We start from the raw sequence: 23991 nt of genomic DNA, 5'->3' as shown, positions 1-23991 counted from the left end.
TGAATTAAATCTAATGTATATGTTAAGGATGCACTCTGTGACCAAAATGTCTCGTACTTAACTCAAAACAGAGGCAGGCCTGCATCTCCCTGAACTTTGCATTTAGAAGTCATTAGGATTACTGCCTTCGCTGGCAGATATTCTGGAAACTACACTGTATTTATTCTTCAGCTGAAAAGGTCATCATGAAGTTCAAAGAGCCTGACTACATTGCCTTCCATTCAACTGAGCTGATCACTCTAAGAATACCTTTGGAAGGCTGAGCTTTGCATTTAGAATTCTTCCTGAACTGAATTCATTTGGCTAAGTAGCCTCCAAAATCCATAGGTAGTTCTGAATAGGACTGTTTGATTAAAAAATGAAAAATGTTACTATTAATTTTCTTCTAACCATCAATCCCAAAACTGTACTGACAAGTTTAGTATTACTATTAGATGAAAGCAACCTGGTATCATCTCTTTGGTGCCTTTAGGGTTTTGAAGTGTAAGGGCTAATTGAATTTGTTTGAAACAGTAGAAACACAAACTCAATAAATGATGGCTGTTATAAAGCAGCTGCTCCCTCTTAGAGAATCATTATGTCCGTCTTAAAGAGTTTTGGATAAAGGATTGGAAATTCAGAACATATACATCATAATGACTTGGCTCCTTAGATTTTAAAATTCAAGTACAATGCATAATATTAAGCCCTTACTGAAATCAAACAACTAACATTGTTTTTCTTCATGTGTCAGTCAGGAGTTACTAAGAATGTGTTGAATACCAGTGATAATTTGTAAAGAACAGTCCTAAATACTTTTGTGCTTTTTAAAGATAGGGCAGGCTTGTGAGCCAGAAATAAACACTTAAAAAAATAATGTAGCATATATGAAAATGTTTTTAGAATGTGCTGTTTTAAAATTTAGACTAGTGTAAGATAATACATACTCTGGAGAAAAATAAACTTCACAAATTACATAAGTTGAATGGCCTTAGCTAAATTTTACACTTAACATTCCTTTTGTTTACTGTAATATGGTATGTTCAAGAATTCATTACCTGGTATTCTTTTAGGGAATTTTAATCAATTTACCCCTTTAGGCAATCATAAATAAGATTTTAGTCATCCTGCAGGGAAAAAAAAATAGTTTTTTCCTTTTCCTACATAACATCAAACATCTGCATAGTTTAGTAATCCAAGACAACTTGCCTCATAGCATCACTCAACAATTATAATTCCTGTTCAATTTTCAAATCAGTACATGCTTTGGGACTTATAGACTAAGTTGCTAAGTAGCAACATATGGCGCACTACTGCTCCTGTGATGTTGCTGCAAGCAAATAGCATAATTCTAAACTTGAAGTGATTTTTATAGATAAGCCAATGCTGGAACTGCTCCAGAAATGGAAGTACACTGTAAAAATTAATGATATTCTTTTAGACAGTCCCAAAGGGCTCTTTGGCACTATCTACTGCATGCATTCTCTACCTCTTAAGCTAGAGTATACAAATCCTTAAAATTTTTTGCATATAGTTTTATAACTAATAGACAGCTTTTAAATTGAGTATACCACCTTATAATAAGCCTGACAAGTATATAATAAAAACTCATAAGATTTCCATTTTATTCTGGCACCATTCTTGGAATATTGACTGTTTTCTCCTATAATAGCTATAAGTGTGCTGGTCACTCAGTGCTTTAATTTAAACATCATTTAACTTTTTTCTTACTCTGGTTAGAATTGGAACCAGCAATTCGAGATTTCTTTGTGTGTTTCCAAACCCTGGCTAAAGGCGCCTTGTTGCTTAATACCTCCTGAACTTTGTCCCGTTAAGAGTTTGTGGAAGAAATTGAGTGGGCTAATGAAAGGAAGCCAGATGAGCAGCCGGTCAGAAACCCACTTCTTTGCCATTCTGAACTTGTCATGTTTGATTGAGGTGACAATATCTAGACCAGAAAGATACAAAGTAGTGATATGTAGGATGAACAAGTCTAGAGATGTAACTTGCAACATGAGGACTATGGTTAATAATACAGTATTTAGGGCTGGGCATGGTGGCTCACGCCTGTAATCCCAGCACTTTGGGAGGCTGAGGCCGCGAATCACTTGAGGTCAGGTTTGAGACCAACCTGGCCAACATGGTGAAACCCTGTCTCTACTAGAAATACAAAAATTAGCCAGGCATGGTGGTATGTGCCTGTAATCCCAGCCACTCCAGAGTCTCCACTCCGGAGGCTGAGGCAGGAGAATCACTTGAACCCACGAGGTGGAGGTTGCAGTGAGCTGAGATCGCACCACTGCACTTTAGCCTGGGCAACAGAGCAAGATTATATCTCAAAATAATGATAATAATATAGTATTTGGGATGTTTGCTAAGTGAGTACATTTTATCTGTTCTTGCCACACACACACACAAAATAGGTAACTGCAAGATGATGGATATGTTAATTTGCTTCACTATATTAACTGTTTTATTATCTATATGTATATCATAACATGTTGTACACCTTAAATCTATACAATAAAATGTATCTTATAAAATATCTGGACAAATATGCCAGCAGGCAGAACAAAACAGAGGGGCATTGGGCTTCCCACCTCAGCCCTGACTTTTCTCCGGAATTTTCTCAGCCCACTCAGATACGCATGCTATGGGGTTCTCTGATCTCCTGACAAAACTTCAGCCCCTTTCTCCAGCTCCTAGAATAATTGTAGTACCTTTCATAGTCCTTTATATGAGGCTGTCGTCAAGATATAAAGTTCATCTAAATGAAATACGTCAAAAGAAATCTAGTTCTCTTCATCAGAACTTTCTACAGCACTAGGTTATTTTATTTGATTTTTCAGTTTTGAATATGTGCCATGGCTTTCCCCGATTCTTTCCTCTTCTGTGTCAGTTTCAAGAATGTCCTTTTCTGCCGGGCGTGGTTTCTCATGCCTGTAATCCCAGCACTTTGGGAGGCCAAAGCGGGCGGATCACCTGAGGTCAGGAGTTCGAGACCGGCCTGGCCAACATAGCAAAGCCCCGTCTCTACTAAAAATACAAAAATTAGCCGGGCATGGTGGAGCGCACCTGTAATCCCAGCTACTCAGGAGGCTGAGGCAGGAGAATTGCTTGAACCAGTGAGCCAAGATCATGCCACTGCACTCCAGCCAAGGTGACAGAAGGAGACTCTGTCTCAAAAAAAAAAAAAAAAAAAAAAACAGTGTCCTTTCCCACGGCTGCCTGTTTGTTCATTCTGTGTTTTCCACCAGTGCCCTAGACTCAGGGACTCAGCTCTTCACATGCCTGCCTCAGTTGAAGTATTGTATGAAAAGATAAAGAAGGACTGATCTTTTTAATACAAGAAATAATCCTTTAATATTAAGGAAGAATGAGAAGATTTTCCTGGCATCAGGTTATGGAAAAGCTCAGGTTACTTGATTGAACTAGATTTTTAATAAATCACTTCCTCTTGGACCTTGGCCTTTGCTCTGCTAAACCATATCCTTCTGTTTGGTTCCCCCGCCTTGCTTCCTTCATTCCCTCCCTCCTTCCCTACCACCTTCCTGCTTTTATTCCTTTCTTCCTTCTTCTTTCTATGGGCAGTTATCCTTTCCATGAACAGTTATCCTTTAAGCTTGAACTATTTTTTGTTCTTCATTATAAGCATTATAGTAAACCCTAAATATTAAATATCCTGGCCTGAGATCATATTTTAGAGGATTCTGAGATTTTGAGCAGTTTTCTCTCTCCCCACCCCCAGCCCCCTCTGGAATTCTGTCTGTTATTTGGTCCCTCAAATCTCAAGATTAAAAATAAGAATGATAAAATATAACAATATTATGTTTTCCTGGAATCAGTTACAACGAAGCATTTGACATACAGTTCATAAAGTACATTTTGAAAATAAAGTTAAAGAGCATGTATATATCCAGGACAGCTTTCATATGAATTTGAGGTTTGATTTCTAACTCCACTGGGCACCTGTCGCTGATAGCAGCTCAAATTCAACATATTAGTTCATCAAACCACAACTCATCACCTCCCACCTGCTTCCTTACCCCCAATCTTCTCTTTTTTCTTTATGGCTTATAATCAGAAGTGTTAACACCACCTGTTCAAACACCCAAAACAGAGACTTGGGGAGTCTCCCTTGTCATTCAGCCTTTGGTTAATTCCAGATAGTGTTGATTCTACTTTTTGGCCTAACTCTTGAGTCCATCTCCTCTTTTCCAGCTACACAATTTCTGCCTTCGTTATAGGCCTCACAGTTTCTCATGAACTCATCTTACCTTTTCCTCATCTTTGCTTTTCCTTTTCCTCATCTTCGCTGCCTCACCATTGTCTACAAGGCTGCTTTATCATGATGTGTATTTGTCCCTGGGTGGCACATGGCACACTGGCATCACCAGGGATGTCCTTGTCTTGCTCTCCTGATTGTGAGCTGTTGAAGGTAGGACTCATTCTTGTTTCTGTCTGGCTCTTCTGTGCCTGGAATAATGTCTGACATATCAGAGGTATGCAGCATTGTTTGTTGAAAGATGAGCAAATCAACTAAAATATTTTATGTACATTTTTTAATCACATGAATACTTAGAGTCTTCCATTGCAATGATTCGATTCTTGACCCTGCATTGCAGACATTTAGCAAATCCAGCCCTGCCCTGTCCATTGCAGTAGGAACCTTTATCTTGGTGCCAGTGCCCTTATATGTTAACAGAAGGTTACAGCACTCCCTCCTCCTTAGAGAATTATTTCAAGTACAAGACTCAAAGAGTTAACATGATAATAAACTAGATAATGACAGTCAATGCTTATTACAATAACATCATGCTGTTGTTTATCATCAGCAATGCAATGGTATTGGAAACAGCAGTGTGCTCCAAATTTCTTTTTCTACAATATTCTCTCAAATCTACTGTTAGAATTATGTTTTAAGATTTACAAAGATATTAATGACTCTCTATTTGTTTAATTTCATGTTTTCCTAACGAGAAAATTCTCCAGGTTAGAGTGTAAATGAGGTATGACAAAAAGGGCCTAGAAAGTATAATATTTTTAGAGTACTTTCGAAAAAAAAGATATCTTTACTGTGGGCCATAACTTCTCCATGTTGATTGTGACATAAATTTGAACTGTAAATTAAACCAATTCCTTTTAGATTAGTTCCTTTTGGCAGAAATTTCAAAAGTAACATTAACTTGACTTTTTGACCATTGACCCAATAGAATGATAAAGCTGCCATGCTCTGAGTAATCGAGTTAGCCCAACAAAGTCTGGCATCTTAACAAGCCCAGACTAGTTACTCAAACCAGTCTTCAGTGTAACATTCAAATGATTACTCTGTGCAGTCCCAGAGGTATTCATTACAGACAAAATTGCTCTTGTTGCCTTGCATACAAGCTGAGTTTTCAATGGGAAATGAAAGGATGCCTGGAAAAATAGGCCACCTAATTAAGTTAAACTACTCTAGCATTTGGCTTGACATCTTCATTACTCAAAATTAAAAAGATGCTTCACTTGAGCACACAAGTTACTATTGTTTATGTTATTTTCTTCCTAAATTGGCTTCTTACATGGAAGTCTGTTTTTCAGCATTATATCTTGAAATAGCTCACATATTTCTTACAGTTTACAAAAATGTCTTAATAGCTGTATGGATACTGAATACAGGCACCATACAAATATGTATCTTAGGGCTTGGGATAGTCAAACACACATTGGCCTTTCTGCTTATTTTGTTGGCCAACCACATTGATGTTGTTGAACTTTAGGTAATTCTTGACCCATCCACCTTTATTATTTATTATTATTATTTTAGTTGGGTATTGACTCCGTTAGCTAAAATGATCATCTACATGAAAATATGAATTCCTAAAAAAAAAGTAAATAGGCCATAATATTTAAACTGAAATTCATTTGTCCAGTAAAAGTGTTTTATATCAACCTCCCCAGCGGATGAGCTATTTTAGAAACATTTAAAAACATAAACACACGTAGAGCACACCATCTACTGATTGCCAGTTTCTACTCATTGACGCTAATGAGGCTGCTGACGGGTTAAATGTTGTGTATCATATACATTTCCAAGCTGTGGGATTTGTGAATATAAGGCTCATTTTTTATTTGTTTCTGGGTAGGCATGAGAATTTTAGAATAAATGTCAAATAATATGTTTTGTCAAGTATTAGGGAAATGTATTTCAGTGACAAAAATCATGAAAATATCTGAATGGAATAGCATTAGTGGTAAAAACAGATTCTCAAAACCTTGCGCTCCATATGGAGCATGGTTTATTCAATAGACAGATGTCAAGTGATGCCAGCACATTTAGGCATTGGAGGGAGGAGTTGTGGCACTACTGCAGTCTGACCAGTTGTGTGGTAGCATTTGATATATTTTGAAAGCAGCCATTTGGCTTGTTTACAATTATATTTTGAATTATTTTTTTCTTTAGCGTGTGAATAATTATTAAAAACTAAATGATCCCTCCTGTTAAATTTTGCAATTATAACATGTTATATTCTTTTCCGGTAGTGCATAATAAACTTGTCACTAAAGAATGCCCTCCAAAATAAGTATAATACTTCAATTTAAGAATAGTAATGTGTTGAATAATGTCACCTGTCTATGCTAGTTCCATTTCCAAGGTGCTTAAAGATTGTTCTAAAGAAACACTAAATTTTCAATATGTCATTATGTTAAGTAGAAGCAGTTTTGCCCATTTTTACTATAAAAAACAGTGGGGCTTAGAAAAGCTAAGGTGTTTTCCACCCACCCCAATGTCTTCTGAGACCTCCTCCTGCGTATCCTCACCTGCCACCTCAAACACCTTTAAAAAAGTGCCAAGTTTCCCTCTGCAGTTTCAGTTCCTCAGTTTGGGAGCAGACCTAGCTAGACTTCCCAGAAACACAAAGAGGGTTTTAGTGTAATCTTCATCCATATCTGTATTTTTTTCTCTCTCCTGTGTTCTTTCTGATCTATATTATTTTACAGTTTGAGTATTTAAAAATGTAACTATAACCCTAATGATTTGAAATTAATTGGTGACTATCTTAGAAAATGTTCTCCCTACATCCTTTGCTGTTCTTAAATTAGGATAATTGATGCTAATCGGTAGCAAAGCCAAACAAGTGACTTCTAAGGCCCAGCATCAGATTATTCAAATGTAATAGCCTGATCTGAAATTCCCAAGGGTTCCGATGGTCATGATTTGAGACCAGTAATGAAGGCTTTTTTGTTTGCAACTGGGCCTCCCAGCATTTCAGGAGAGGCCTTCCTTCAAGAAGAGCTAAGCCTACTGTTTGTTGTTATTCTCCAAAATCGCAAAGAGAGTAACCTTGGAGGAAATGGGAGTAGGGGAAAATAGGGATGCCAGGTGAGACGGGGTCAGCAGCTATATACGGAAATTGCCTTCAGGGAAGCCTGGACTTCCCTGTACTATGGGTGCAAAGTTGTTTTTTTTTTAATTTCTTGTGCTCTGACCTCAATGAAACTTCTTGCTTTGAAAGATGATGATAAATTTCAGTAGTAGGAAGCTTCTTCTTGCCTGGAAGTTTAGGTCAGTACCCTCCTCCCCCAGTGTCCTGAAATAATTAGATTTATAATAATAATAGCTCTCAGTTGGAAGCTACCTGTTTCTGACAAGGAACTAAACAAAATCTATGCACTTATTTTTTCATTTGATCCTTACAACAATTCAGTGAGGATTAGAGAGGTACAGTGACTTCACCAGACCTCAAAAAGATAGTAAATATCAGAGCTAGGATTCTGACCTTGGAAGGTCTAAGGCTTCTGTCAAACTCCATCCTTGGTCAGCTAGGCTTAATTTTATTTTAGAACTTTAAGGACAAAATGTTGACATACTTCAATTCTAAAGAGTATTGAGATAACGGCAATGTGTTACATGTGTGAGAATACTCTGTGAAATATTAGCTTACGCCAAATGAAACCATGGATATTTTACCATTTCCTAGTTACAAAGCAGTAATTTCATACTTGTGCACATATAAAAGTTGAACAATCACACAGTGGATATTTGCTGTCCCTGGATTCCTTGATGCAGAGCAGTGGTTCCTCCTTCCCCTTGTCAGCCAGCTTTTGCCATGCCTGTGCCACCTCTGCCCAGTCCTTTCCCTCCACACTCCACTACTTTTCTTGTCCAAGTCCAGTACTCTTTTCCCACCCTAGTTCTCTTCCTTTTCCCCTCCAGAAGATAAACTACAGGAAGTCTTTCCACAGAAGACATCTCACCCTCCCTCCACTCTTCCCTAGAAATCCCACTTCTGGGGAACTGAACATCGAGGGTTCTTATCATCGTTAAACTGGGGGAAATTGTCTTCATTTTTTCAACTATTTTTTTCCACATCCCTATCTTTAGCATAAGCTTTCTTTGTAGGAAAGATCTAGCAAGTGAGATGACCTCCAGTATTTAGAGAGATGCACTTACAATTCTTCCCTGGGAGTAGGATTGCATATCAGCATGTGATGAGTAGAAATGGGAGCTTCTTTTTCTCTTTTCTGGACCTCTTGATTGAGGAGGCAAACCAAGAGCACAGGCTTTCTGTTAGCTCTGGTCCTCCACTAATTTGGCTTCTTTATGCAGATTGTGAGTTTGTACCCAGCATTTGTTGATTTCTACTCAAGAGACAAAATAAAAATGATTGGCCATAAATAGATACATACAGCATGTATTTTTATAAGTATATATGAAATATATACCTATAATGTATATTATATATTATGTGTATGTATGAAATATATACATATAATTGTATATTATATATTGTGTATATATGAAATATATACATATAATTGTATGTTATATATTATGTATATATATGAAATATATGCGTATAATTGTATGTTATATATTATGTGTATATATGAAATATATACATATAATTGTATATTATATATGTATATATGAAATATATACGTATATTGTATATTATATATGTATATATGAAATATATACGTATATTGTATATTATATATGTATATATGAAATATATACGTATATTGTATATTATATATGTATATATGAAATATATACGTATATTGTATATTATATATGTATATATGAAATATATACGTATATTGTATATTATATATGTATATATGAAATATATACGTATATTGTATATTATATATGTATATATGAAATATATACGTATATTGTATATTATATATGTATATATGAAATATATACGTATATTGTATATTATATATGTATATATGAAATATATACGTATATTGTATATTATATATGTATATATGAAATATATACGTATATTGTATATTATATATTATATGTATATATGAAATATATACGTATATTGTATATTATATATTATATGTATATATGAAATATATGCATATAATTGTATATTCTGTATTATATGTGTATATGAAATATACGCATATAATTGTATATTATATATTATATGTGTATATGAAATATACACATATAAAAATATATACATTTATTTTACATTTTATATACATATAGAAATAGCCCAACACTGAATGCTCAACTCCATGCTGGTTGCCTGCATATGGCTTAGCAAATAGAGCCTAGCCATAAGCAAAAATCAATTTAACACATTTCTTTTAAAAAATAAAAATTTATTAAAACTTAAAGGCTGCACATGATTCAAAATAGTATATTAGAACCTAACAAATTGCAATCAATTGTTAACAGTAAAAAATGTCTATTTAATTTTTTTTGGGATTCTCATCTATCCAACTAGTTCTATAAATGCAGGCAAATAATTTAACCTCTCTGGACCTCATTTTTCTCATATGCAAAGTTCAGGGATGATTTCTTAGGTTTCTTCTTGAGCAGGCATTCTGTGATTCCATTTGAGCATAAGTAGAGAACTGTAGAATGTTATCCTAAGGAAATTAGTGGATTACGTTATTTGTCATGGTGTGGTTTGCAACAGCAAAATCCGAAACATCCTTAATGTTCAAAATAGAGAACTCCTGATAGAATAAATGAAAGAACATGAACGCAATGCAATATGCAACCATTTAAACACTAATGTTGATGATATTTATTGGCATGGAAAATTATTTGCAGTCCATTTTAAGTCATCACATTAAGTGATAATAAAAATATAGCTAACATTTATTGATTGCTTCTTTGAACCAGAGTATTACTCAAAATATTTACATTATCTCATTTGTCTTATGTAATCCTAATATATCCTTAATGAATTGGAGATTATCATCATCCCTATTTTATAGCTTTGGAAACTGAGGCTTAGAGAAATTAAGTAAATACATCTACTAAAGGATGAGCTGAGATCTGTATTCAGCATTTCCAGCTCCAAAATCAGAGCTCAATTATCTGACTTTTGTTATGGAAAACAAAAACAAAAGCTCAAAACAAACTAGCAAATATGCACTAAAAAGAATCTTGAAAGACACACATTTTAATGTTTTGCTCCTGAGTGGCTGGATTAAAGGTGATTTTTTCTTCCTATGTATATTTTCTACTTTTTTTAAGCTAGTTAACATGGGTTATTTATAAAATAAAGCCAAAAAATATAGAACTGAATCTCAGAATGTACGAACTCAATATGAGAATTGAAAAAGTCTAGATGACTAAAAAAAATATAGATTGCGTTATGTATAAAATTATATGCTGAATGATGAAATTAAATATTTCAGTTACCCCTTTAAACATTGAATATGGAATGATGATCTAGCACTAAAAAACATGTCCTGACTAACTTTCAGAAGTGGCTCCTTTCACTTGAATCTGGTCTCTCTAATAATTTGTTTATGGTTTGGAGGGGGAGTACATTATTTGTTTTCCAGAAGCTTGGGGATTTTTTTAGTCAAAGGAGAGGCCCTTATTTATGACAACTACGCACAATGCCTGGTATGAAAATTTCCCCTAAAAATACTGCTCGGAGATTTATGTAGACCCCCAAGCAATACTGAGAGGAGACAAATCCCTTCCCCATTCTGGTGTCATTAATGAATTATGGCAGGAGAAAGCCCTGCATGTAAACACTAAGGACTTTCCTGGAAGTATGTGGAGAGAGAGCAGATAGTATTAGGGCTACCCTGCCCCACCCTCACTTGATCTGCTTCAGGTGCTTAGCCCAGGGTTCCAGTAATCCCTGAATCCTCAAAGCCTCAGCTGGCAAACCCCGACCTCAGGGTCCCCCAGCCCAGGCCCCGGGAAGAGCCAGTGTCAGACATTCTCTGGGGCAGGTTCAAGTTGACCTCGTTTTCTGGTGTCACTCAGGCTTTGCACACTGGCTTTTCATAAGTGAAATTTTACCTTACTCCCCAGTTCCAGAAGAGGCCTGCACTGAGCCCAGTAGCCTGAAGTTTGCTTTGATTGGTGGGACCAGTCTTGCCCTTGACATTATCTTAGAGGTTGAAGGCCTGACCTTGCTGTTGAACCTGCCTGCTATTGCCTGGACAGTAGCCTGGACTTGCTCATTTGTCAGTTTTGTGGTCCTCCCCTGATCACTTATCGCATGTTGGCAGAAGTGTCTGATCTTTAGGCCCTGATATCAGTGTAAATCTGCTTATAGCAATCCCTTGATCATCCCAGCTTCAAGTAATTCTTTTTGTTTACACTCTGATTTCACTTAGTTTGACACTTCAAATATACTGTTCTTTATTGAGAGCCTAAGTTCCCATTTCTCTCTTCTAATTCACTATCTTTATAACAAACTGTGTCTTTTTTTTCCTAGTATAGAGAGATTTTTATTGGACTTATGCAAATAACCATATCGCCATAAGAACACTCACAGTTTTTGAATTCTGGAGGAATTAAGTAATGTAATAAAACATTTTTATCTTTGTTTATAAAATTATACTTTACCAAATTGCTGTAAATTACATATAGCTGAAGAGAGAACATTTTCTTAAATCTAGAAGACAAAACATTTGAGTAAAGTACCAACAATATTTTAAATAAAAGTATAAAAACCTGATCTTGATCACTTATTCAATCTCATATAATCAACTTTTGTTCTGCTAGATCTCTGAGTCATTTCATGACTCCATCAAATTCTTTATGAGAGTTCTAGAAATTTTATGTAGCCTATGGATCTTAAAATTATCTGAAATTTGTATTGAAGAGAACTTGGAGTCTTTCTCATGAATCTGATTGTAGATGTTTTTAGAGAAGAATAAAAAACAATAATGCTACATGACTAAAACTTAGAATAGCATGGTTAAAAAGCTGATGAAAGCTTACAATTGACAAATATTCAATTATTTTTATTATATATAACATTTTAAGATAACCAGGTTTATGACTGACAACACATTGAATTTCTATAAATTTATATGATTTTTGAAACATGTACATCAACAAATACCCATAAATGCAACTAAAAAAAGATCTAGTATCACCTATAATTTGCCAGTGTTTCTTACGCAATTTAACAAATAAGCCTGATTCTTTAAATCTTTACAAAATGAGAGATATATCTTTTGATGTTTTTCACAAACTGTGTCTTTCGGTTCTTTGTATCTCAGATCACTCTTTGCAGGATGCTTACACATAGTAGGTATATGACAATGCTTCTGTAACAAATGAGGCAATCATTGCTTTTTATTTAACAACAGTTAAAAAAATTAATGAGCACAAATAAATGTCATACTTTCTACCAAAAATTTCATTTTGATAACTGTTGCTTGAAAAATTAGTACATTGTGTGTTTTTAAATGAAGATGATTTATTGCTATTGTCTAAAGCATGAAGAAAGACAAAAAAATTGTTTGCAGGTTCATTGGCTTGAGCACATCAATGGCACTGTTGGACAATTCTTGCTGAGCATTAAGATGATTTATGTAACAGACCGAAGCTTTCCACAGTAATATATTATAGTCTCAAGCTATCAACCGTTGTTCATGCAGAGACAAAAGAATCTGAAAAATACCTACTCCTGAAGGTCTTCTCAAAAGAAATCAGAGATTATGTTGATGCAATTTAAACTCTTTCAGGAAAAATCACCATTACATGTAATATCTTTACTTCTAAAAATGTACAGAGGAAGCTTATTATTTTTCTAATAAACTTCTCAGTTTAATTTGCTTTCCCTTCAGTTCCCTGAATCATGCAACAGGAATGTTTAATAATAGAAGATGAAACATGTTTAAACATTGGCATTCTTCTATCCTTAAGTTTCAGGAATTATGTTACAGATTAAAAATTAGTGCATTATGTATATGTTTGATGGCAGTACTATTTATTTATCTTTCAAATACAGTTCTATATGAGAAACATATTTTACAAAGTTATAACCATAGCCATATTTTTAGTGTATGCATGATTCCATGAATCCATCACATAATTTAAAGATACATACGAGATGATATCTTTTGAATTCTTCTGAGTTATGGGACTTCTTGTCACCAAAGATAAAGTGCTCTGTATAATGATTGCAATATGTGGACAGAGACTCACAAATACAATGCCTCTCTGGTTAGAGAAACTAGATTTTGAAAAGAGAAGAAAAGGCAACATTTAAAAGAGATATCCCATTATTTATTCCTGGTTAGCATATATTAACACTCTCTCTGGGCCGTATGAAAACATGAATTCTCTGTAGTCAAAAGAAAAGTCAGCATAATTAACATTCCGTTTCCAGATGTTGTCATATAGAATAAGAATATAGGAACTGGCTGTAGCAAAAGGAAGTGTGGATTGCAGGAGAAAATAATGTAAACAGGATACTCAGATCATGGAACATGTGAAGCAGCATGATTAAAAAGGAATGTGAGTATGTCATTAAACAGACAGGGGAAATGAGATCTTCCAGAATCAGGTGAGAAGTTTCCTTTTCTACTGAAATGGGAGGCTGGGAAGGTTGGACTTCAGGGAAGGATTTTGGCTTTAGTGAAATGGCTGAAAAGGCATCCAAGCAGATCAAACCAAAGCAAATCAGAAGGATCCACTATTACTTTCCCAGTCTCAGTCTCTTGAAACCATTAATAGTCTCAAAAGTGAGCCTCTAATTAGCAATTTGACCTCCTTGCCAAGAATCGCCCAGAGACGATTGCTTTTCTAAGGACACAGCCAGTATGTTAGAAAGTATAGGTTTTGTACAAATTTAGACAGTGACATTCTGGTTCAGAAATTCATTCGCCATTTAGTTGGGTTGGTAGGAGTCAAACTGTGAGAACCAGATCAGCCAGGGCTGCAGGTCTGCCAGCAGAGCTCCGTGAAGGAGCAAAGTTGTTGGGCCTCTGCACATGCAGTAATTCTCGGCACCTTCCACTTCCTTTGCCACCGTGTTCCCCACCATCTTTTTATTCCTTAACTTAAAAAGTGCAATTTAATTCCATTAGAATAAAGGTGAAGCCTTAACCTAGCTATTTATGGGGAGCAAATAAATACGTACATTAGGTATGAATGGGGTTACACTTTTCTCCACTATGAGGCCTAATCAATGGCAAATATACTGAAATTCCTTTATAATGACATTGTGGAGAATGGATCTAAATCTTCTGTACTGTCTACAGTTGTTTGTTTTCTTGGACATGACCCAACCCATGGCATGTATAAATCCATTTAACAGTAACTGTAGCTATGTAAAGGCATTGTTTATCCAGAACTTTGTATCTGGCAAACACATATTATTAGGCTTTTTACGTATGTTTTTGTTTTTAATGCTTATAAGAACCCCATGGTTTTTAAGCTTGCTGCAGAACCCAAATTAATATATAGTTTAAAGGACCTGGAAGCAGACCTTGTCCATTGGGCTTCAAAGCCTCAATTCTTGGCAACACGCACAGTGGCCATTCTTAACAGTCACTAAAGAAGTCATGCGTATTCTTGCCTAGTCCAACATCTGTCTCCTTCTCATCAGAGAAAGATGTAGCACTTTATAAGCTAAATGTGCGATTACCAAATTTTAAGGTTTTAAGAAAATGACTTGAAATAGTCATTGACTCTCTATTATAGAACCATAGAAATACTCTTGAGGTTGGTAAGATTTTGAAATTACTACTTTAATGCTCCCAACAGTCCCCTTGTGGGCTTGAAAAGTTCATCTATTTTCCAGAATTAACCATGCATTAACCATGCCTCATGGTAGTTCACTCCACTCTAACCTACATTCAGTGGCACTGGGATCCTGCATCCTCAGAGTGATGCACAGTGCCTCTTGTGCTGGAACACAGGAGTCCTGTTGCATAGCTCAGCACCAGCAACACCTCGCGACTCTCTTGGTGTCTCGAACTAGGGAGTAGCTTAAGATCAGGGAGAAGCTGGTTAAGTAACAGTAATATAATTTTGAGTTCTTTGAATCATGTGCATCATTTAGACTGGCTCTGGTTTAGAACAAATCACTTTGTATGCTAATATGTTTCCAATTAACCTTGAGTTAATATGGTGAAGATTCAAGATAAAATTAAAAGTGTTGGCCTGATTTTCACCCTGTAGTCCCTAAATACTTTTTCTCCATTTGTGTAAGATGGTCATTGCTGACTTTCAGCATTGGTTGGGGAAGAGGGAGCTCCCATGGTTCATGCTGCTGTTCAGGTTCCAATCCCTGAACTGGGATGGGTACATGTCACTATAAAATGTGATGAAGAAGATGATACCACCTTTGAAAATCTATACCTGGCCTCCCTCAGCATTCTAGAATGGAACCCAGCCTCATAGGACTTCCAAGGCATGTGATTCACTCCTTGGTGGCCTCTAATTTGTTTTTTGTTTGTTTTTTTTTTAAAGTAGTCCTCTTGTCTCCTGGGCATCTGGGGATCATCTTGGAAAGGACCAAGTGATCTTTGTTCCCAAGAGAGTTGGAGAATGAATGATCTGTAAACTCCAGGCCTCACTGAGTCTTGAGGGAGGAAAATAAGCCCAAGTCAGAAAAGGAACCTGCCAGAATAAGTGGACATGAGCACCAGGTCCCCTATATCACCCAGGGATGGCCTTCACGTAAGCCTTCTCTGACAATTCAGCCCCTGATCTCATCACTCATATACCTTCTTGTGGTCTAATCAGGCCTTCTCTTCTGGCCAGGCATGGGCATCAGAACTGCTGCTGTGACTTCCTTCACGTGCCCCAGCAGTCACCCAAGGGGCCCTGATGTCCTGCCTGCCATGGGGGTTAGGCTCCACAGCTTCTGAGAGCCAGGGGGCCGCAAACTCTCCTTTACGAATCCTCTGAAATCTCTGTGTCACTATGGGACAGTAGGCACCAGTCACTTCAGGGGATCAGAGCAGCAGTCAGAGAGCAATTATGTTGGTCACTTTTGCGTTGTAATAAAGAAATACCTGAGACTGGGTAATTTACAAAGAAAAGATGTTTAGGTGGCTCACAGTTTTGTAGGCTGTACAAGCATTGCACCAGCATCTGCTCAGTTTCTGGTGAGGCTTCAGGAAACTTTTACTGGTGGTGGAAGGTGAAGGGGGAGCAGGTGTGTCACATGGTGCGAGAAGGAGCAAGAGAGATGGGAGGAGGCACCAGGCTATTTTTAACAATTGGATCTGTGTGAGCAAGCAAGAACTCACTCGTTGCTTGGTGAGGAGGGCACCAAGCCATTCATGAATGGCATGACCAAACACCTCCCATCGGGCCCCACTTCCAACACTGAGGATCAATTTCAACATGAGATGTGGAGGGGACAGACATCCAAACTATATCAGGGATACAGACTGCTCTGCCCAGCCTTCCTGAAGCTGCTCAAGCCTCTACTCCCCTAACAGGATATTTTTGGCCTCCTGATATTCTGTGAGATTGTTACATACCATGTAGGTAACTGGCCTGTGCAATGTCTTGACAATAAAAGATATTTACTCAAACCCAGGAATAATAGTGTACATTCACAAACTTCGTGCCTTTAAAGAGTCATTTTAGCATTCATTTATTCATGCACACATGCATTCACTCAGTGATTCATTTATTTATTCATTCAATAAACATTGAACACTAATTCCATCTAGGCAGCTTAATGGGGAATAGGGAAAATATTGAATCATATTCTGTTGTATAACATCCCCCAAAACTGCAAATTGTCTAAATTATAAAACTATTGTTAAGTTAAATGTATGTTTATTAAGTTTTTAAAAATCAAAATAAAGCTTTCATGTCATAGAAACCAATGATGAAGAATTAGCAAATTCATTTCCACATTAAAAAATAATAAGTAATTAGCCTGGCATTGAACTTGTTCTAAGTTCTGGGACATTTTGGCATTTATACAATTACCAGTGTACTTTTATATGGCATCAATTACACTGTAATAGGCTCATGGCAAATAAGCATATCATGACTTCTAATATAAAGAACAGAAACTACTAAGTAACCTCAGTAGTTAAAATTCTTGATCCACATAACTATCTATTACCAGTTAAGTTGTGGAATCCGTGGTTTTGGTGTATAATTGTCTAAATTAAATACATTAATGTGTAATTACATGAACATAAACCATGTAGCTTAACTCAATTGCAATACAATTGTTACCACTGAATGTAAAGTGATCCCAATTAAACCTTCTTTTAAACACCACAAATTAAGAATTAACTACTGAAGAAACCCTAGAATGTAAAGTGGTGGTCTACTATAGGTGGAATATCCCTTAGTATTTTCAGAGATTTAATGACATTCCTAAAATTAAAAACATCTTTCTCCATTATTGCCGGCATTAGTTGTGCCTTATTCAGGAGAATTTCTTTCTTTCTCTTTTTTTTTTTTTTTTTTTTTTTTTTGAGACAGAGTCTTGCTCTGTCACCCCAGGCTGGAGTGTCGTGGCACGCTCTCAGCTCACCGCGACCTCCGCCTCCCTGGGTTCAAGTAATTCTCCTGCCTCAGCCTCCTGAGTAGCTGGGACTACAGGCGCGCCACCACACCCGGCTAATTTTTGTATTTTTAATAGAGATGGGGTTTCACCATATTGACCAGGCTGGTCTCAAACTCCTGACCTCAAGTGATCTGCCCACCTCAGCCTCCCAAAATGCTAGGATTACAGGTGTGAGCCACCGTGCCCCGCCAGGAGAGTTTCAAACAGGCACTAATTAACTTCTTAAAAGATAGATGTCAACAATTCAGCATTTGCAGTGTTGACAAAGAGACAAATTATGAAATCTATGTTCATATAATTTTAATGGGTGGGCAATGGGGTGGAATTTGGGAAAGGAAAGGCCTGATATTAATGCTAATACTATTACTTAAATTATGAAATTTTGTTTATCAGAAACAGTTGGGTGTTGGCAATCTTGTATCATTCAACCTAATAAGATACTAGCAATTAAACTACTTTATAAATAGCATAGCAATAAAAATGCCATCTTTTATGATATATTTATCCCTCATGTGTATTGAGTTGATCTTTTCCAAGCTGAGTGAACTTGGACAAGTTATTTAATTTCTGAGTCTCAATTTTCTCTTCAGGAAACTGGGGGTAATTGTAGCTACACAATGGATTACTGTAATGATTAAATGGAGGCAGCATAGTCAAAGACCTTGGTACAGTGCTTTAATATGAAATAGACATCTCTCCCACCTCCCCATTAGGCATCTTTTATGCTTATATGCATACTTGTACAAGGAACCAATGGCTTAGATCTGTAAGGGTCTAAAAATATATCAGACGAGTGAGAATTTCATCAAACTTGTAATTTTGACACAGCACATACATATTTTTCACATGGGATACATATTGTTAACAGGAGAATTTGGTAACAAGTGATTGAACTTCTAGAGCTGGTGATTTTTTTTAGCAGAACTTTAGATATTTAAGAAAAATTATCTGCATATAACAGTCAAATTTTTCCCTTCATACACCCCCTGTCTCTAACCTACATGTGCTGCTCTATGACCAGGTCTAAATTCCAGATGTTCCAAGTAGCTCTTCATTTAATCTTGTCTTCTGATGGCACCTAAACAAATATATCAAAACTTGTACAACATTTAGAAAGTAGAACTTGAAGATTTTCTTTCTGTTAGACAAATAGACGCCATCTGGAAAAAATAACCCCAGGCACTTGGACACAGGAGCATGATGCTTATTGGCTGGACACCATATGAATACCTTACACTACTTTATTTGGCTCCCACCCTTGCCTGCTCATTTCAAATCTTGCACACTTGAGCAGGCGCTGGGCTGTTAGACAAGGGAATCCTTGTTACCCATACACCCAAACACTATGAAGGCTCACTCTTAATTTGAAAGATAAGCTTGCAAGAATTATCTGGACCGAAACGTTTCCTTTCATACTGTGACACCTGTTCTATGAAGGACTGCTATATATCACTGTGTATTTAATATTAATTGGTAACAATGTTTGATTTTTTATTTCTTCCATGTATTTTTCAACATTTACCACATTCCATTTTAAACAGGCCTGTCCTCACATAATCTTTCCTTCCTGTTCCCCTCCCTCCCTTTCTATTTTATCTAATGCTAGTTTGTAAAAGAAAAAAAAAACCCACATGTGTTAATGCTATTTATTTTACTGCTGGCTTTTATTCCAGAATTGGTATTTTAATAATATTAGTACTATTTTGCCTTTCAAAATGGACAGAACTGAATTTAAATATTTGCAATATTACTTGTCAGCTCTTAGGGGGAAATCAAGTAAATCTTACTGGAAATCATAAAAGTAATCTCCACTTTGATTTTGATGATAAGATCTTTGTGATAAAAACAGCTCTTAATGGCATTTTCTTCATATATCAAACTTTCAGTGGAACTACACTTTTATGCAGCATGCTTAAGTCGCTTCTTTTCTAAGACATTTTCTTTTGTCAATTGTGAGCAGGTAGCCTTTCAAAACCCAAAAGCAATTGCCCAGAACTTCTGGAATTCATTTTTGTTACATCCCATGATCTGAGCAGTAGGGAGCCCTGTGACACATGTTTGATCAAACATTAATTTTATAAATTGCCTTCCTTCCATACAATTCCCATGAAAAAGGTATTCAGCTAGATTAAAACTCTGGAAAATTTTAATGGGAACTTTGAAATCTGTTTGAGTTCAGCTTTTTGGAAAAATAAAACCACCTAATGGAAGTAGTCTTTATACCAGAAGTGGATCTGCCTTTGAGGCAATTTTCTTTCATGCATAATGATGAAATGGCAGCAGGATAATCTGAAGGTTTGAAACGTCTTTGCCAAATCCATATGCTGCTCGTAATAATATCTAAAGGGTCAAGTGTGTTTGATATGATGATGAAGAGCAAGAAGATGATAATTTGCAACCATGTCACTTTTGTCTTTTCACAGTCCTACCCTGGTCCAAGCCTGGAAAGTGAAGACTTCAACATTCCACCAATTACTCCTCCTTCCCTCCCAGACCACTCGCTGGTGCACCTGAATGAAGTTGAGTCTGGTTACCATTCTCTGTGTCACCCCATGAACCATAATGGCCTGCTACCATTTCATCCACAAAACATGGACCTCCCTGAAATCACAGTCTCCAATATGCTGGGCCAGGATGGAACACTGCTTTCCAATTCCATTTCTGTGGTAAGAATCTGCTTACCTGTTTGTGGTGGGGGCTAAGGGATACCATAAGGACGAGGACCAAGTTCATGCGAGGGCCTGGCATTGTGATAATAGCATTCTGAAACTGTTTCTAGCGGTGGAGACAGTTATTTATAAATCATACACATTTCTAAAGCAATGTTCTATTTTATATTTAAGTCAAGGTAAAATCAGTTAATTACTTGTGCAGTCACTCATATTTATGACCCAAAGTACTAAATATTGTTTGACAATGAATGTGCTGTCATAGAGTCAAACCAGCTTACCAGCTTTCAGAGAAAAAGTCATCTTGAAAGATGCCACCTCTCATCCAGTGGAGGATTCCTCCCCAAAAGGGAGATCCCCACATCTTCTGAACCGCAGCTGCTGTTAACCTTGATTTTCCTTCCTATTTTCGGCTCTCAATTTCCACAAATGTATACCATAGGAAGGTAAGAAAACAATTTTCAGTTTTATCTTGGAGGTATAATTCTGGTGATCAAAATTTATCTCCATTAAAGTGTTGCAGTCTACTGGACTTGTTGTCTAACAATTTATAATGACAACACTATAAATTCCCGTTAATTTTTCAATTTAATAGGAATGTGTATCAACCAGCAAACTAGCAAAAAAATCAAATTCTCAGGCTCTACCCAGGGAGTCCAGTGGTTTGTATTTTTTACAAGCATCCCATACTTGAGAAACACTGGCTTATTATAAAATCTTTCCTTCTGATTTTTATGTCATCTGAAACTTAATAATTTCTCTGTCTATACCCCAATAGTGGAAAAAAAAATCAGTAGTAGATGGCCAAGGAGAGAGCTTTAGACCATGTCACAAAACCCTCCTCCCAGGTTTACAGTGACTTTTAATTAGCACTTTTTGGTTTTCATTGTTCAGTCACTTAACAGTCCAACTAACTCTCTTGTCATTTTCATAAGTCATTGAACAGTACTGTCATTTTCACAATGAATAAATTGATTAACTTGCCAATATTATGTTCTTTCTGATTAAAAAAACACATTTCATATTATCACTTATCTAAATCATTGGGGGATATATCTCTAACTTGAGTGATTTTGCAGGATGACTTTTCTGTTAATCATGAACATAAAGGTGGAATAAAAGTAGAGTCAAAAGAAACTCCAAAGTAGTTTCTTTAGAGAATGAAACCCAGAGCCTACTGCCTAATACACAATGGTGTATAGAATTTTCCTGAAATCTGGCAGCCATCTGGGCAGCCAAGAGGGGAGAACTCATTGGCAGCACCATCACTCAGGTTTTTAGATTATATTCCACTTGTATAGATTTAGCTTATGTGTATTAAGTATGACTCCATAAATAGAAAATGGATTTTTTTTAACATGCTAAATGTGTAAAGCTGAAAATGTATTTCAGTGTAGTCACCTTGAAAAATCACCTGCCTACTTCTCTTTGGGACTAAGCCTTCAGATCCAATTCATGAGCCAAAGAAGGCATTCAGGTCATGCCTCTGTAGGTACCCCTGTTCCCTAGAAAGGAGAAGAAGGGGGCGTTCAGTATACATGGAAAATGCCAATTTTGTTCTCTAGGCTTATTCCCCATGGTAGGAGTGAGATTGGGGCCATAGGAAGGATAACGAGATATTCGATTATATAGTTCAAGTCTTTTTCCTTTATAAAATTTACCTCCTTTCTAGTAACAAATTTACCCTCCTTAGCATTTCTACATCCATCTCAATACACCTTTAAGAGACGTCACTCTTAAAGAAATGCTTATGCAATGTCAGTAACTGTGGCTCAGAGATTGTTTCCAGATTTGCTGCCCATGGCAGTCATGCCATCCTCCAATGGCACATTTGGGACTGGACTCAGTCACAGCCACAAGATAGGCCATTTTCATGTCTGTTCCCACTGTCCCTTCCTCTTTCCCTATCGGGAGCTTCTTTCTGTTCATAAAATTTCCTTATGCTCTCTGCCCACCAACCTACTGTCAAAAACTGGACTTTGATAATTTTGCCTCAACATGATGTTTCCCTAGGAACTTTCAACACTTTGCAGGGTATAGGGGAAACAAATCCCCTATTTGGCCTAAGATGAAGGAATGAAGCTCTGATTTGCCATTCTAGTTCTTGAAGGTGAGCCTGTTTGGGATTTTCATAGGGTGGTAAGCCTTCCCAATACCCCTCAAGCTACATTCTGGAGCTGCACGTCTACTGTGCCTCCTCACAGCACTGGTCCTAGACTTTAATGCTGCAAGCAAAAAGCGACTCCAGCAAATGCCCGTGTTGGTGAGACGGTGGGTAAGGTTCAGCACTTCCCAGTGGAATGTGGTGTGATGATGGAGCTCTTCTATAATCTGTGCTGTCCAACAGCAGTAGTCACTGGCTATTAAATGTGGCTAGTGGGACTGAGGGACCAATTTTTCATTTTATTTTATTTTAATTACTTTACATTTAAGTAGCCACATTCACCCAGCAGCTACTGTGTTAGACAGTATAGGTCTAGTTAATGATGTTGATTCTAGCATTAAGTCTATATTAAGCCCATTTTTTCCAAGCCAGCATGGTCTCAGAGAAAGAAGATTTGGAGATTAAATTTGTTGTTTCTGTTTCTCAAGGCTTGGGGATCTCTGGCTGGATTCCAGAAGCCAGAGTCTGATACACTATAAAGTTGCAATAGAAATCTAATAAAGTTGGAAGAATCAGGAGCTATCTTTTGTCTACTAATTCCCATGAGAAACAAAGAGCCTCTTCAGTTCTTGTTTTGAGCTCTCACACGACTAGAATGCCATTCCTCAGTGTATATATTTTGAATGCTTACCACGGTCTCAATGTTTGAAAAGGCTCAAATGATTGAAAAGACCTAGCTACTGTCCTTCTGGACAGGGAAAACATAAATAGTTATGAAACAATTAGAAACATGGGGCAATTAGAGACCAAGAGAAGTGCCCAACTCAGATGTACTGGCCATGAACTCAGTAGGAACTCTTAGTTGAAAGAGATGACCGTACTCTGGTTTGGGTATAAAACTTAGTAGAAAAGGTAGGACAACAGTCACGGCTTGAAGGAGGGCTTTGATTTGGATAAACCAAGAGGAAAGAAAAGGCATGTTGGAGAGTGTTCAAAAATCAGATTGGGTATTTTGAAATGGGAGATTTGACCAAAACCTTCAAAAACCAGTTAAAGAACTTGGGCATGTTAGGACAGATTATAAGCAATCGCTGGTGGTTTTTACTCAAGGGCAAAAGTATTATGAAAGCAGTGTTGTAGGAAAATCCTTCTGGCAATAGGACCCTGTGTAGATAGCAGCGGTAAGAGACTGGGGTTATGGAAAGCCTCTGGGGCCTGTTACCCCGATGTAGGTAAGAGGTGCTGAGGAACTATAGTAGTGTGGTGTGCCATTAAGCCATTTTTGCATCCACAAATATGTATGGATCTAAAGATGAACAACATTTTGTCTTTTCATATTTTATATTTTAAAACCATGAAGGGATTATTTTCTTTGAAAGAAATTTTGAATATTAAATTTGCTCATCACACTTCCTTGTAAAAACTTACTAAAACTCTTTACTAGCAAGTTTGCTCATGGCTAATA

At 36.7% G+C, this 23991-nt stretch overlaps 1 protein-coding gene across 3 annotated transcripts in view; it reads left to right on the top strand.

Annotated features, from left to right (window-relative positions):
• Nucleotides 1-23991, top strand: part of TOX (thymocyte selection associated high mobility group box) — a 317642-nt gene that overhangs the window by 159744 nt on the left and 133907 nt on the right. For all 3 annotated transcript variants that reach the window (XM_063668797.1, XM_054498277.2, XM_063668798.1), the window contains one exon: nucleotides 20177-20419. In XM_063668797.1, the coding sequence (XP_063524867.1) occupies nucleotides 20177-20419 (243 nt within the window). The remainder of the gene's footprint in view (nucleotides 1-20176; nucleotides 20420-23991) is intronic.

The sequence above is a fragment of the Pongo pygmaeus genome, chromosome 7, assembly GCF_028885625.2.
Source record: "Pongo pygmaeus isolate AG05252 chromosome 7, NHGRI_mPonPyg2-v2.0_pri, whole genome shotgun sequence".
Taxonomy (NCBI): domain Eukaryota; kingdom Metazoa; phylum Chordata; class Mammalia; order Primates; family Hominidae; genus Pongo; species Pongo pygmaeus.
Note: the sequence above shows the minus strand (reverse complement) of the source record. Positions and strands in the feature narration are given on the sequence as shown.